We start from the raw sequence: 15,000 nt of genomic DNA, 5'->3' as shown, positions 1-15,000 counted from the left end.
ACAAAGATTATGCCACATGGATCTTGTACATTGTGCTGTTTTTATGCTATAAAACCCAAACGGTTTACATGTAAGATGTAGCATATGAGAGAGTTATTTCCCATGAACTCCCTAAGTAAACACAACTTGTGGTGTGCACATTATGTTTGAATTATAATCTCTAATTAATCCCCTCTGAGTCCATTATGAGGGTCATATTCATAAGGTATTAGTAGGAACACAGAACTCCACTGAAAAGCTCTGCAGATTTCCACAGATTCGTAATGACCTAAAGTAGAACACATCTCTACCTAGACTAATATTTTATTTTTAAATATTTACAAAAATATTTTATAGAGCTCTGTAGGAATGAGTCCTAAAACCCATTTTTCAACTTTGCGTTATATTTTCACGAAGTCAATAGGTTTTTTTAAAAAATGGGGTCTGTGGTTAACAAAAGCTTAAGATATTTAAAAAATAAATTCAGCTACATAAAATACATCAGTCATAGTTAACAAGTGGCTGAAGTCATTGTATTATCCAACATCTAAGTATTTTTTTAAATCTTCTGACAGTTGTATTTAACACAAAAGTTTTGTTAATTTGTGAAGATTATCTTGATTAACAAATGTGTAAGATACATAAACATTTGTTAGTCACAGAGCTTATTTTCTGCAATAATCCAAAAGCCAATGGAAAAATCCTATTAATTTTTGTCGATGGAATCAGTGTAATTGTAACTTCAGGGTTGGCCTAAAAATTCCTGCATTACTGCACCACTCTTTTTAATTTCATAATGCTTTCAGCTGCCAATAATAGTGCCTCGCTGTTCACACTCTATCTGTTATTTTCAGGAGGGAACAAATTTAAGAACCAGCAGTTTCGTCTGAACTGGGCTTGGATTTCTCTTGAGAAGCCGAAATATGTGGTGGATGAGCAGGATAAAGTTCTCGAGGTGATCCTTAGACGTCGAGGTTTTCTGGGTGAAACGTCTTTTGTTGGTGAGTATCAGAGCACTGGATTCAATTCAATTCACATGTATTTGTATAGTGCTTTCACAATACATAGCTTCAAAGCCCCTTTACAAAAAATTCATGCGTCTATATTACAGTTAACAGTTATCAGAGGTGACTGTGTCCAAGTAATATATTTCAGAAATTTACATACGCAAATCCCACAGTTAGCAAACAATGTATTAATTTATGGCAGAAACAATAAGCACATTGAAGGAATGATTACAAGTTGTGAACATAAGGAATGATCCACCAGTGCTAAAATTTCTATATATTATAATCATTATTTGATTCTCTACCAGCAAAATACTTTTTCATAAATTTTACCTTCTTCATCACCTTTTTTTTTTGCTGCAAAAACAAATTATTATCCAGAATTGATTAAACTTGACAAGTCACCAGTACAAGCGTTAAAAGTGAATCATTAGCATTCAGTAGCGTCTGTGTTCACAGTGAGAGCTGTTATTACTTAAGCTTATCAACTGGAAGCTGTTAGAGATGTTTTTCTAAGTAGTTTTCTTCTTTGTGTCTGAGATGAAAGCCCTCGCTCTCTCTCTGACATCCGTAGAACAGTCTTAACATTTTTTTTTTAGTGTACACCTGCTTATCTTGCCCTGTACTGTGCTCAGCAAAGCCCCACATGTGGTCAGTATCCATGAAACCAAGAGTCTTTGTCTACACTGCTTCAGATTTGTGGTTTGTGTGTGTTGGCTTTGAGGGATGTTGAGGTTAAAAAGAGGGAACGTGAAAGTGGAGAGCAGAAGGCAACAAGAGAGATGAGAAGGAAGGGATCAGATAGAAAGATGGATATGGGGTGTAAATAATGAGGTTCTTTGCAGGGAAATGAAAATTAGTGATATCGACCTTGTTCTTTTTTTCATTCCACATTCCACTTAAATTCCAATACGTGTTCTGTGTGAGTGGCCTCATAGGCTTAATTTTCTGTCGCCATTTCTAATTTTGTACCTGCCATTCTATAAAGCAGTTACCAAAGAGATGTGTGTAATGCAGAAGAATCATGTCGTGTAGTTGAGACAGCAAAATAAAATGTATATTATGCTACATTAAAACCTGGAACTGCGGAAGTTGCATTTACCTTTCTTTTTTTTTCTTTTTTTTTTTTGATCTGAACTGAAAGTTGCCTTCCATATAGAAGCCAATTATTCTTATTCTGAATTTTTTTTTAATATATATATATATATATATACGCTACCATTCAGAAGTTTTGGGTCAGTAAGATTTAAAAAACTAAAAATAATAATACTTTTATTCTAAAAGGATAAGAAATACATTTATATAATTGGTGCAATGGGATCCAGGCAGACAAGCGATGGTGTCACAGATCAAAATTGAATAAGGGAAACAAATTTATTAAGTAAAAATGTAAAATTATAGAGACAAACAAATGAAGTAAATACAAATGTATTATAAATTCAAAAGCATTGTATCTAATAGATTAAGATTGTAAAGATCAGAGTATAGAGAAAGAAGGACAAAAGAAGTGAGATATTTGCAGAATGAAAGGAGAGGTAGAGGAGCCAAAACTGGAGAAGAAGCAGAAGTGAAGAGCAAAATAAGAGAAACAAATATATATCCAGGAAACATACAGCCTTAAACTTATGTTTTGGTCTAATAAGAAAAGGTCACATAGACCTATCCATTGTGTCATAGTTGGTGTAATGGCTAGGTCAGAGTGACTGGTCAAATGTCATAGATAGATGAAAAGGGATATACAAGGTGTTGTTTTGACACCTTTAAGAAAATACTTTAGATCTTGCATTATCTCATGTCTGCAGAGATGGAAACACACATATTTTGATACAAAGGTACATCACGTAATCAATTCTGATGGAAAATACTATTTCAATCTTACAGCACAGAAGAGACACCAAATATCTTACATTTGGAAATAATCAAACATATCAGAGCATATAGTAGAAAATATGACATGTAAAAGAATAATAACTAATAAAAGAAATAATATGAATAAAGACATTTTCATAGACATTGACCATTTTGGATACACCAATACTGTAACAAAAGATTTTATATATATATATATATATATATATATATATATATATATATATATATATATATATATGAATATAGAAAACAGTTATTTTAAATTTCACTGTATAAGAGACTTCTTTCTTTGAAAGGTACAGTATATAATTAAATAATACACGTCACAATTAATTTGAATTGGACAGCAAGAATGATTGCTTCAAATCACTGTGAAACAGAAGAAACAAAACACAAACGGGTTTCGAACTACATTAGCGAGAGAAAATTATGTCAGAATAAAATCTTCGGATGAACCATCCTTGTAACAGCAAAAGTGTGATAGTGTCAGTGCTCTTTCTCTGTGGTCTTTGGAGCCTGGCGCTCCGATCTCTGCCAAACATCATCCCCCCCCCCCTCCAACAAAGCTTTCTACTTTTTCACACCCGCCTGCCTCTGTCCGTCCCTCCTTTTCCTCACGTCTCACTGTGGCTGGCGTCCTATGCCTCTTGTTGTGGGTAGAATGGGCCCCCCTGTTGTTAGAGAAATGGAATTGAAAGTGAACTCTCTCGCTCTCATTCTCTTTTTATTGTATTCGCCTTATATCTTTCAATCAATTTCTGTCTTTCTGTGCTTTCTTGGAAGATTTTTTTCACATGGTTGGGTGGAACGTATGAAGGCTTTTGTTCCTTCTGAAGTTGTAGCTGAATGCTGCAGCTAAAAACATAAACTTTAATGGTCACTTAAGGGGCTTTGAGAACATCAGTTTCACAGCCCCTCTAGTGTAACTGAAGTAAAAATTATTTTATTACAAAAAATCGTATTTCTTTAGTCCTTGCATTTTTAATAGCTTATATTTACTAGGGCTGAGAAAAAAAAAATCTATTCACCGAATTATTCCAGAATAGATGTAAATAGAATAGAAAATATCAATACATAGCAATATCAAATCACAATACTTGCAGAATCGTAATGTTCACTACGCAAAAATCACTATGCATATCGTATCTGCACCCAAGTAGAATAGTTTCCGAAAAAATGTGTCTCTGTATCAATAACTGCTCCAATCAGTGGTAATTGTTCACAGATTTTTGTTGTAGTCATACATTTTTATTCACATATATTCTTTAAATTTAGTCTATATTTTGTCTTGACAAATTCATAAATATGAGTCAAATAAACTTTTATTACAATGGCATTAAATTTTAGCTGGCCAATATAACATACAGTATCAGATGACAATATGCAAAGAAAAAAACACTGTTTAACTGTAGCAAAATATGTCATTTTATGATGCTTATCATGTTTCTAGTGGGTCCATATAATAAGAAAACCCCATATATTTATAATTAGACCCCTAAATCTACAATCTTTTTCTAGTACCAGTATTTTGCTTTTCTTGTCATGTTGTAGCTTAAGTGTTATGGATTGAAGAGCAGCGATCATCCAGCATTGATCTGAAAGACTGCGGTGATTTAATTCCTCACATCTGTTTGGGAGGTTCTGGCAGACGGATCCCTGGCAGTGTCTCTGCTTGATGTATCAGAGATCAAACACTTCCGGGCAGGTTCACTTCAGGTTTTCCCACTGTGTGGGAATCCCATCTCAGCTTCATTTCTGTGTTAAGTAGAGAGGAAGTTGAGTGTGCATGCTGTACTTCAATTCAACATGTTCCTTGATTTTATTCCTACATCTTAGCCTTGAAGCATCAGACACCAACAGACATGTGGCTTTTTTGAAATTCTATACATAGTGCATCTCTTTCTGCATGGCATCAATGATACGTAGATGCCTGCACTGTTGTGTGCGATCTTTATAAATCTGGGAAATGCAGACCTTAGCTCATACATTTCGTAATATGCTTCTTTGAGTAGATCATTCTCAAAGTCTTGAATTGTGACACATCTGGAGGCTGGAGATATGAAGTCAGGAAAAGTTTGACAAAATTGTTGTATTTGTGCTGTTTTTAGGGATTGGTACTCTGGATGGCAGTGCCGAGAAGGGCAAGGATTTCCTGGGAAAATCTCAGAAGCAGGTACAATTTAACCCCGGCCAGACCACAGCCACATGGAGAGTGAGGGTTCTCTCTGATGGGAAATATGAGCAGTCCGAGACGTTCCAGATTGTCCTGACTGAGCCGGTGATGAGTGTTTTGGAGTCACCAGCAATAGCCACAGTTGAGATTGTGGATCCAGGTGATGGTAAGTCCAACAAAAGTTGACCAAACTAAGATTTAGTTTAAAATTTCAAACCTAACAGCCAAACCAAACTTTATTACAGCTGAAAAGCTATTTTTGCACCACTGAGCATTACAGAACAGTAAAAACAAGGATTAGAAACTAAATGTTTTTCATTTTGGTACATTCTGAGCAGAAACTGTGTTTTTATGTTCTGGCTCCAACCTTTACAAATGGTAACCAGTTAGAATGAATAAAAGATCAGTTAATGTTCTATTTTTTTTTTACTGGAGTTAAAATGCTGAAAAGCATTCAAATGTGATGAAAAGCCCATGTGAGTTAAGGTGATATATAACCACTGTTCAAAAGGTGTCAGTAAGATTTTTAAATGATCTCATATTATTAGTTTGTGTCTGAAAACACAATGCGCATTAGATAAAATGTAATATATACTTCTGTTCAAAAGATTGGGGTTGGTAAGATTGTATATGTTTTTGAAAGTCTCTTATGCTCACCAAGCTTTTATTTATTTGACCAAAAATGCAGTAAAAACAGTAACATTGTGAATAAATAACTATTTTAAACTCACATCATTGGTTGAGTCAGTATACTACTGTTGTCAGGCTGCTCAAACAGGACAGAGCAATGTTTTAAAAGAGACCCAGTGTTTACACATTTTTTGGGTAAATCTGGTAAACTTGAAAAATAGCTTACTTATGGTTGTATTTGCATATTAAAGGGATAGTTCAACCAAAAATGAAATTTCTGTTAGTATTTACTCACCCTCATGTTGTTCCAACCCCGTAAGACCTTCGTTCATCTTCGGAACATGAATTAAGATATTTTTGATTAAATCTGAGAGCTGGATCACTCCTCCATAGGCTTCTTAAGGGATTGACACTTAATAACAAAGTTATTAAAGACATTGTTAAAATAGTCCAAGTGACTACAGTGGCTCAATCCTAAATTTTTCAAACGACGAGAATACTTTTTGTGTGCAAAAAAAAACAAAAATAACGACTTTATTTCAACTATTAATTTCCTTCTCTGTGTGCCTCGAGTGAGTTCACTAGTGTAATAGCGTAAGCTTCTGTTGTTGTACGTCACACACATCACCCACATGACCAGCGTCGGCCAATAGTGAGCCTACGTGTGACGTAGCTCTACACTATTACACCAAGTTAACTGACTAGAGGCCCACAGAGAAGGAAATGAATAGTTGAAATAAAGTGGTTATTTTTGTTTGTTTTTGCGCACAAAAAGTATTCGCGTTTAATTACTTAAACGTATTAAAGTATAATTACTGACAGAATTTTCATTTTTGGGTGAACTATCCCTTTAAGCTGGGATAGAAGTATTTTATAATTGGAAAATTGCTGGTTGGTGCAGACCAGTACTTATGTTACCTAAATTACACTTAATTTTATTTTTTAAATATATATATAATACTTTTTTTTTGAAAGAAATTAATACTTTTATTCAGCAAGGATCCATTAAATTGATTGAAAGTGACAGTAAAGACATTTATAGTATTACAAAAGATTTCTATTTCAAATAAACACTGTTCTTTTGAACTTCTATTCATCAGAAAATTCAAAAAAAAAATTATGGTTTTCTCAAAAATATTAAGCAGCACAACTGTTTTCTGCAGCGATAATATTAAGAAATGTTTCTTGAGCATCAAATCATCACATTAGAATGATTTCTGAAGGATCATGTGATACTGAAGGAATGATGTTGAAAATTCAGCTTTGCCATCACAGTGATAGATTACATTTTAAAATATTTATGGGTTTATGTAAATCCTTTTTTTTTAACTGCATTTTTGATCAAATAAATAATTTAAAGCCTTGGTGAGCATAAGAGACTTTCAAAAACATAAAAAAAATCTTACCAACCCCAAACTTGTGAACACAAGTGTATATTACATTCTATCTATTGTGCATTGGCTTTTCAGACACAAACTTATCCAATGATTATATGAGATCAGTTCTTTTTACAGACACATTTAATTCTTCAAAAATATCCAAACATCTCCGGTTCAGCCGCTCAATATACTGAACCCCCATTACATCTAGTGAAGGAGTTATTGAGTCAGAGGTAGGCAGGATGTTCAAGAGACCAAAAGAAAAACAACAACAACAAAGCTTCATCCCAGGCTATTTTATCATTTCTTTCTTCAATGTTGCAGATAAAAACACAGGCATTGTCTCCATATTGCAGATGCTTTATCCTGTCTTTCAGTAGACCTCAATTATCATAGCATTTGATATCACTTCCTACCTGCGAGCTTTCAGCGCACCGTCCACCCCCGCATATCGGCGGCCCTTCTTTTCATCTCGAATTCTCCGCACAGCTCTGTCTTGCTTCGAAAGCGTCTAGTCAATTAATGTAAATTGTTGACAGGTGTTTGAGAAAGGTTGGACCGGTCTGCACTGGCTCCCTCTGTAATTAAATATTCGCATTTGAAAGTTAGTTGCACAGTTTTCAAGGGGTCATTTCTGAGGGGTCAAAGCACTTTTGTTTGCGAGGACCCAAACAGAGAGATGGCTTAATAGAAACAGAAAGCTGTAATGAGAATATCGTGGATAAACGATAAACCTGTCATCAAAAACACTTTTCGCACAAGCTTTCTTGTTCTCCATGCAGCTCTTGTTACAAAATACGGCTTTTTCAGTCTGTTGATCAAACTGCGTTCCTCTCACCGCCTGTCTGTTTTTTTTTAGCCGAGAGCCGTGGCTGAATTATTTGCCTGTTCATCATCACGACATCATCTCATATTCTTACAATTATGGGCGTATTTAAATGTGTGGCTATAATAACCGGAGGCTTACATTGTTTTATTCCTGTGTGTTTTTGTCTTTATCGCCTCCTCAGGGTCCCTGGATAATTAAAATTTTCATCTATAATCCCAAACGCTGCGATAGTTTCCATCTAAATGTTACTTAAACCTCGCTATCTTTGCAGAAGTTATTTCTCCTTAGAAAAAAAGAAAGAAAACTCTGCTGCTTCCCCAGTGAGCTAATTATCAGTCTTACGGTGGGGTTTGTTTGCTGAGGCTGAAGCCCCATGGGAGGCTTGACGTGACAGAGTCTGGCTGCTCTTTCTAATAGCGAGAGGGAGGGGAGGATGAGGCGGTCGGCATGCTCTTTCTCGGTCCTGTTGCTCCATGTGCAGTTTTTTTCTTTCAGGTTAATTATCCTTTTAGCTTTTATGCATGTGTGGCAGTGTGAGGTCACACATTAATATTTGAATGCAAGAGGGAGGTGGTTTTCTTCCGACAAGGGCCTTCGGAGACCAGTCTGACCCAGTTGCCACAGAGTCGTTCACACATGATGGCTTACAGCGACCCGTTGGCTCAGACAAAAGCCTGCATCTGGAGTCACATCTGTGATTGGGATGGCTGTGATGTGACAAGCTTCCTGCTTTACAGCCAGAACCTTTCACTGCTTATTAACGTAAATAGCCATTAAGGAAGAGGAGAGGCTAATGCATTACTGCAACTTTGCTTTCTGGTTTTATTATTTGTGTGTTGAAAAAGGGTTTAATGAAAGTTAAAATGGCTTTACCTTTTCCTGCTGGATTACTGAAATACTTTTTTTGTTTTGAAGATCGTGTGACTTGAAAAGGTCAAACAAACCACAATGCAAAAAATACTTTTCTGAATCAGTATTAAAACTATATATCTTTAAAACACGATGCATTTTCTTGAAGCAAAACTGCATAGGAGATTTAGGGCCCTATTTTAACAATCTAAGCGCTTGGTCTAAAGAACATGGTGTAAGTGCACTTTAGCAAAAGTGGATTCGGACAACCCTAGTTTAAAGACGGGAAAAATGGTCTAAAGGGGTTGTCCCTATTCTCTTAATGAGTATTGGGTGTGTATTGGGCTTAACATGCAATAAACCAATCAAAGTGTAATTTACCATTCCCCTTAAAAGCCAGCTGCGCTTGCGCCATGGCGGATTGCTATTTACATGGCGGAATTTGCAAGCGGAAAGACTGAATGTCTCCAGAGAGGAAACGGATCTGCTCATTCACGAGGTTAAAGAGCAAGCAGACCATCAATGGGATAATAATAAACACAATAATAGTCTTTTACATTGTAATCCTTTTATTTTTAGCAAAGTGTACGCACGTTGTGCACCCGCTTATAGACGCATACTACTAATGTGCCCTTTAAATAACCAAAAAAAATACTGCACTATTGACTTTAGACCTGGGGTGCTTTTCAATCTCCCTCCTCGTTTCCTCGCTCCTCTGTAATCCATCCTATGACCCGGAATCCGATCGAGCTCAGCCATCTTGAAGGACATCTCAATTCTCTAATTGCACAGCGAGAAGTCGAGGATCGAGGAGTGAGGAGGCAGGTGTATCCTTTGCGGAAGTTTTTTATCGACTAAACGTAACCAAATATAAATTATCCTTCCGCTTCACATCAGTCACCATCATTTGAATTTATACTTTACCTTTTGCAGTTTATATAAACCACACATCTCACATCTTTCACCAGCGTACCTTGCTTTATTATTATTTATTATAAATTTCTTAAATAACCAAACTAAAACAACATAAGGGCAGATCCTCTGAGCGCTGCTGATGACCCTGTGAAGTGACGCTCGAGTGATCAAGTATTCCAATGTATAATTAAACTTTCCTTCGATTCCTCCATCCTCCTTTTCTTTCCTTGCAGCCTTCCCTCGCATCCTACAGGGGGGTGGAGCTGAGACGCGAGGAAAGGAAACGAGGAAGCAAAAATAAGAATTGAGAAGCACCCCAGGTTTCAGTTGGTCAATGGCGCAGTCTATTTCTGTTGTCTCAAAATAGCAACGCGCCAACAATGCGCCTGAACACAACTCGTTTTCAGACCAGCACGCCCATGGGCGCACAGATGGGCCCAAATGCATTTGCTATTTAAACAACATGTCGCATGATGTGAATAGAATAACTGAGTCTGGCTGAAATTAGCAAAAAAACATTTGCGTCGCGCCTCATTGCATCGGGTGTATGATAGGGCTCTCAGGCTTATTTTAAATATTATATCTTGAATTAAGTTTATATTTCTTACTCCATAAGCGATTTAGTTTTTTTTTTTCTTTTGGAAGTTTGGAAGAAAGGAAGGAAGTTTGGAAGAAAGGAAGGAAGTTTGGAAGGAAGGAAGAAAGTTTGGAAGGAAGGAAGAAAGGACGGAAGGAAAGAAAGGAAGGAAGGAATTTACCTAATGCAATATATACATTTTCATTCAAAGTGAATATAGAAAAGTACTGCAATACTTTTTATAAATAACCTGTTATGATTGGCATGTATATAGTTAAAGTAAATCCTATCTATACCATGCTATTCTGTCATTCAAAAGTAATTTGACCGTCTATCTGCAGAGGACTCAACCAAGAGCTGAATATAAATGTAAAGGATTTTACTTTCTAATCGGTCTTGTTTTTGTTCCTTACAAAAGAAGGTCATTATTTTGGCCCCTTATGCATTAGAGTTTCCTGTGTGTGGGTAAGACACAGTCTCTCTCAATACATAAGCCTTATACCTGAGAGGCTATATAAATTTGCCTCATTGTTATTCTTTTCTCAGAGCCAATGTTTGAGTCTTGAGTAAGATTCATTCTTTTATCAGCAGAGCCGTCACTCAGTCTGCACAAAACTCAGAGAACAATGATTTGGTTTTGCAGAGGATATTTTGTTCTGAAATTCACAATGTCATGTGGCTGAAAAAATCTGGGGTGGATAAATTGTTACAAAATATAGTAATTGCTGTCTTTCTCTCTCTTTTTCATTTTAAGCAAATGGGGAGAATAGATGATTGACATTTTCTGATCTGTCAATCAGAGGATCAAGCTACTGTAAATATTATAAGAGCTATTAGAGAATATTATAAAAAAAATTATTCTGAGGTTTGAATCCTTTTCAAACCTGTTATCATGTCTAAATGCATATTAATGCCTTTGATTTGATGTATTCTATCTATATACATTAAATAAACAAAAGTAAAGAGACCAAATAAAAAAATTATATTTGAAAAAAGATGCCACAATTTGTAACAGGATTGCAAAATTAAGGGCCTAGCTAGTTTGAGATCAAATATAGTTGTTTAATATTTCCTATAAATTAAATAAAAATATATTTTTTAAAAATGTAATAACTTGAGTAACAGGGTTAATTATAAATTTGTGCAAAAAATTGAAACATTTTATTTGTTCACAACTAGGCCATTAAGTTAATTTTATCACACAACATTTGTGAATATAATATTTTTTTAAAAAGTCCTGGGACACCAAATTCTACTGTATTTATTGTATGTTATCATTCAAAGCTGTCACTGATAATGCATCTGTCTAAATGTGTTGTTTTCTTCACTCTCTTTTCCCTCCATTTTACCTATTACTTCTACAGCTAGTTGCTCTATTTTTCATCTCTTTTCTCCCTCGGTGACAAAAGACCACTTGTAGACTTGATGATTGGAAATGTTTGCTATGGATCATGTTTAATTGAGGATCTGGGGCAGGACAGGCCATGCAAAGAGGGATCTCCTTTTTTTTATTATTGGTCCCTTTGCGTCTCTGATTCAAAAACAGGCTTTCACTAGTTCTCTTCACTAGTCTTTTCTATAGATGTTCCGTCTCTGGCTAGAGTTTTTTTTTCTCCAACAGTTCAGTGTGCTATAAAAAATCTGTTTATATGTTGACTCAATCCTGACCTACGGTATTTGAAAATAGCAACGCCTGAACAAGCTCCCACTCAGTCAGACGGTTTACAGTGCAACACAATCCAATACACAGCCAGTATGGACAGATATCGATGCCGCGCTGTCCAAAGGCCACTAAAAACCAAATATGAAACGCTCAATATGAAAAATCTATTTTCTCATACAAAATGTGTTTCTGCCTTTTGTGCAAGATAAATGTGCATTACACGCCCAGTATAGAGCCGTATGATTTGAAATAATTATATATTGAAGAATCAATCCACCGCCTGTGGTGTTCTAAAGCCCTGCGGTAATAGTGTTTCTGACAGGGAGCCACTAAATCCCTCTGTGACTGATATAACAGAACAGCAGTCCTAATACTGAGCCAAATCTTCTTTTTCCTTTGACAGAGTCCACGGTGTTCTTTCCTCAGGCCAGCTTTGCCATGGAAGAAGATATCGGAGAACTCCTGATCCCAGTGCACAGGAGGGGAGATGTCAGTGAGGAACTGATGGTAGTCTGTTACACCCAGCAAGGTGCAACACACAGCATACACAACCTTATATATGCTCTCGTTTTTACGCAGACAGTCTTTATATTTAATAGAATGGCAGATTATGATGGGCAAAAGTACTGCACAAACTAAACTGGAGGTAATTGTGTAAAAAAATAATAAAATATTATATAAATATGCAAATTGTATGTACAAATATAAATGCTCATTTTATGTTAAGTTATTTAATTTCATGTAATGCTTTTTGTTAGTGGTGAAACTGCAGGGAGTTTGTGAAATTTCAATAAAAGTTCAATGCTAAATTAAATAAAAACGCATCATTAAAAATTAAAATATTTGAATTATAAATTAAATGATCAAAATAGCCTCTACAAGATCTTATACAAATTATTAAAAATGTATTAATAAAAAATTATTATTCTATATTGAATTTTATTTTTTTATGCCAACAGCTTGGTTGAGTATTAAACAGTTTAGTATTATTTAAAATCTTAGGGGGTACAAATATTCTAAATAATTGATGATTCACAAAGCTTGACCTGAGCAATATTCTTGTTTTCTTAATTTGTTGAAGAAGTGGTATAGTTCAACCAAAAATGAACATTTTGTCTGTGGAACACAAAAGTAAATATTTTTCAAAGAAGCTTGGATGAATGGATGGATGGATGGATAAACGGATGGAAAGTGTTTTGAAATTATGCAGTAGCTTTTTGCAAATTACCAAATATTAGTCATTATTCACTAAGATTCTTGTCTCTAGCCATTCTTTGTGTTGAAATGGGTTTGTGACAACATTCATTTTCATGCGTTTCTACCTTTGTGTCCCATTTAAAAAAAAGAAAAAAAAGAGGTTGCAACGGTGAGTAAAGAATGACATTTTTGAAAACTTTCATTGTCATTTTTGGGTAAACTATCCCTTTAAAGATTCATACTTGCAACATTTCCTCAGATGTGTTTTATATGGATTTGAATGAATTCCCAGTGTGTGTCCTATCTGTGCCTGCTGCAGGCTCTGCCACAGGAACCGTCCCCACTTCTGTTCTGTCCTACTCTGACTACATCTCCCGTCCAGAGGAGCAGGCCAGCATTCTGCGCTTTGATAAGGATGAGACAGAGAAGCATTGTCGTGTGGTGATCATTGACGACTCGCTGTATGAGGGCGAGGAGAGCTTCAACGTGACCCTCAGCATGCCTATGGGAGGCCATTTGGGGCCAGAATACCCCACTGCGAAAATCCGCATACTGCCGGACCAGGACGACGGTAAGTACTTGTTTGCTTTTGTATGATTAAAGGAACGGAACATTTTCTCTCCAGGAAGTATTGATTCTAATATTGAGAGTTTGATGATATATACACGTGACCTGAACAAAGAAACTTACAAACGTGCATCCGAGTCATAAGTGGGCTGAATAAGCGGGAGCAGTGGCTTAGTGGTCAGCACACATGCTCTTGGGCTGTGGTGCTCATGTGGGAAATTTGAGTTTGAGTCTGGCTCGCGTCATTTCCTGTTCCAGGTTTTTCCCCTCATAATTTCTCTCTCTCTTTCCCAAACTATTTTCTTTCAATAAAAAATAAAAATGATGAGGCAGACTTACAATTCAGTCTGTGAACGATACAAATTAAAGCTATTCATAGTCCATCTCATGCTCAGACAGATATGTGTTTGTTAGTTCATCACACAGTGATATTTAAGGAGCAGTTTATCTTTCTCCAAAGCCTTGTATAGCGACAGAATTTTTGCGTATCTCGTGTGCATACGGCAGCCAGCGGATGAACCCAGAATAGACACAATGCACATGTAAATGGGCAACGCTGAAGTTTGCACGGGAGTCTCTTTCTCCTCCAGCATTATGGGGCCTGAAATCACAGATAAAGTTGAGTTATTCTTAAGCCTTCCTTCCTCAAAGCAAGAGAATTAATTATTTTTCGGTGGAAAGCGAACATATTTTTGTTCTTTTATCTCTGTTTTGCTGTTATAATGGCACCTCTCAAAAGTTTGCTGAGGAAAATAGGAGCCGCTGGCTTAGCCCACCTAAGACAGAAAGCGTGAAATTGTACTCAGGAGAGAGCTGGAAGGGATAGAGTTCATCCTTTGGCTCACTATGACTAGGATACCATACATTAACATAAGTGTATACAACGCTGTGTGTCTGACTCCCCGTGCTGCTCGACGCTGAACGTGGATTAGTGGTAATTCCCGTGTGACACGAAGGTGAAAGCTTTCATCAAGTTAAGTTCAGCTAAGCGTGCTGCATTCGGTATATCTGACAAATAGTATTAAAGCGTAAATGGTGTGTGTGTGCTTTTAAGAAGGGGCCGTGTAATTAGAGGATGTTCTTGCCGCTTTGTTTTGGCATGCTTTCTGACTTTTTATCTACCTCTCTTTCTCACACACAAACAGTACACCTCAGGCTCCTAAAGTTTTTTCTGGGGCAATCCTCTTGTCTGTGTACAATATCCTAAGGGCATTAGATCATATCTGCCTCTATCTGAGGCTGTTATCAGTAAATCTGGGCTAAAACCACCAAAACATCAATCAGCAGCTTGCAAAAGCAAAACACTCCTTAAATTCAGGGATAGAGCTGCAAATGAGTTTATCATTTCAGCCTATTGTGATTA

At 36.3% G+C, this 15,000-nt stretch overlaps 1 protein-coding gene across 2 annotated transcripts in view; it reads left to right on the top strand.

Annotated features, from left to right (window-relative positions):
* The window catches only part of frem2a (FRAS1 related extracellular matrix 2a), a 58,706-nt gene that overhangs the window by 16,852 nt on the left and 26,854 nt on the right, over window positions 1-15,000 (top strand). For both annotated transcript variants that reach the window (XM_077242659.1, XM_077242658.1), the window contains exons 3-6: window positions 834-980; window positions 4,967-5,197; window positions 12,277-12,402; window positions 13,390-13,641. In XM_077242659.1, the coding sequence (XP_077098774.1) occupies window positions 834-980; window positions 4,967-5,197; window positions 12,277-12,402; window positions 13,390-13,641 (756 nt within the window). The remainder of the gene's footprint in view (window positions 1-833; window positions 981-4,966; window positions 5,198-12,276; window positions 12,403-13,389; window positions 13,642-15,000) is intronic.

The sequence above is a fragment of the Siphateles boraxobius genome, unplaced genomic scaffold (assembly GCF_051911475.1).
Source record: "Siphateles boraxobius isolate OS27281-9 unplaced genomic scaffold, OSU_SipBor_1 25, whole genome shotgun sequence".
NCBI classification, from domain to species: domain Eukaryota; kingdom Metazoa; phylum Chordata; class Actinopteri; order Cypriniformes; family Leuciscidae; genus Siphateles; species Siphateles boraxobius.
Note: the sequence above shows the minus strand (reverse complement) of the source record. Positions and strands in the feature narration are given on the sequence as shown.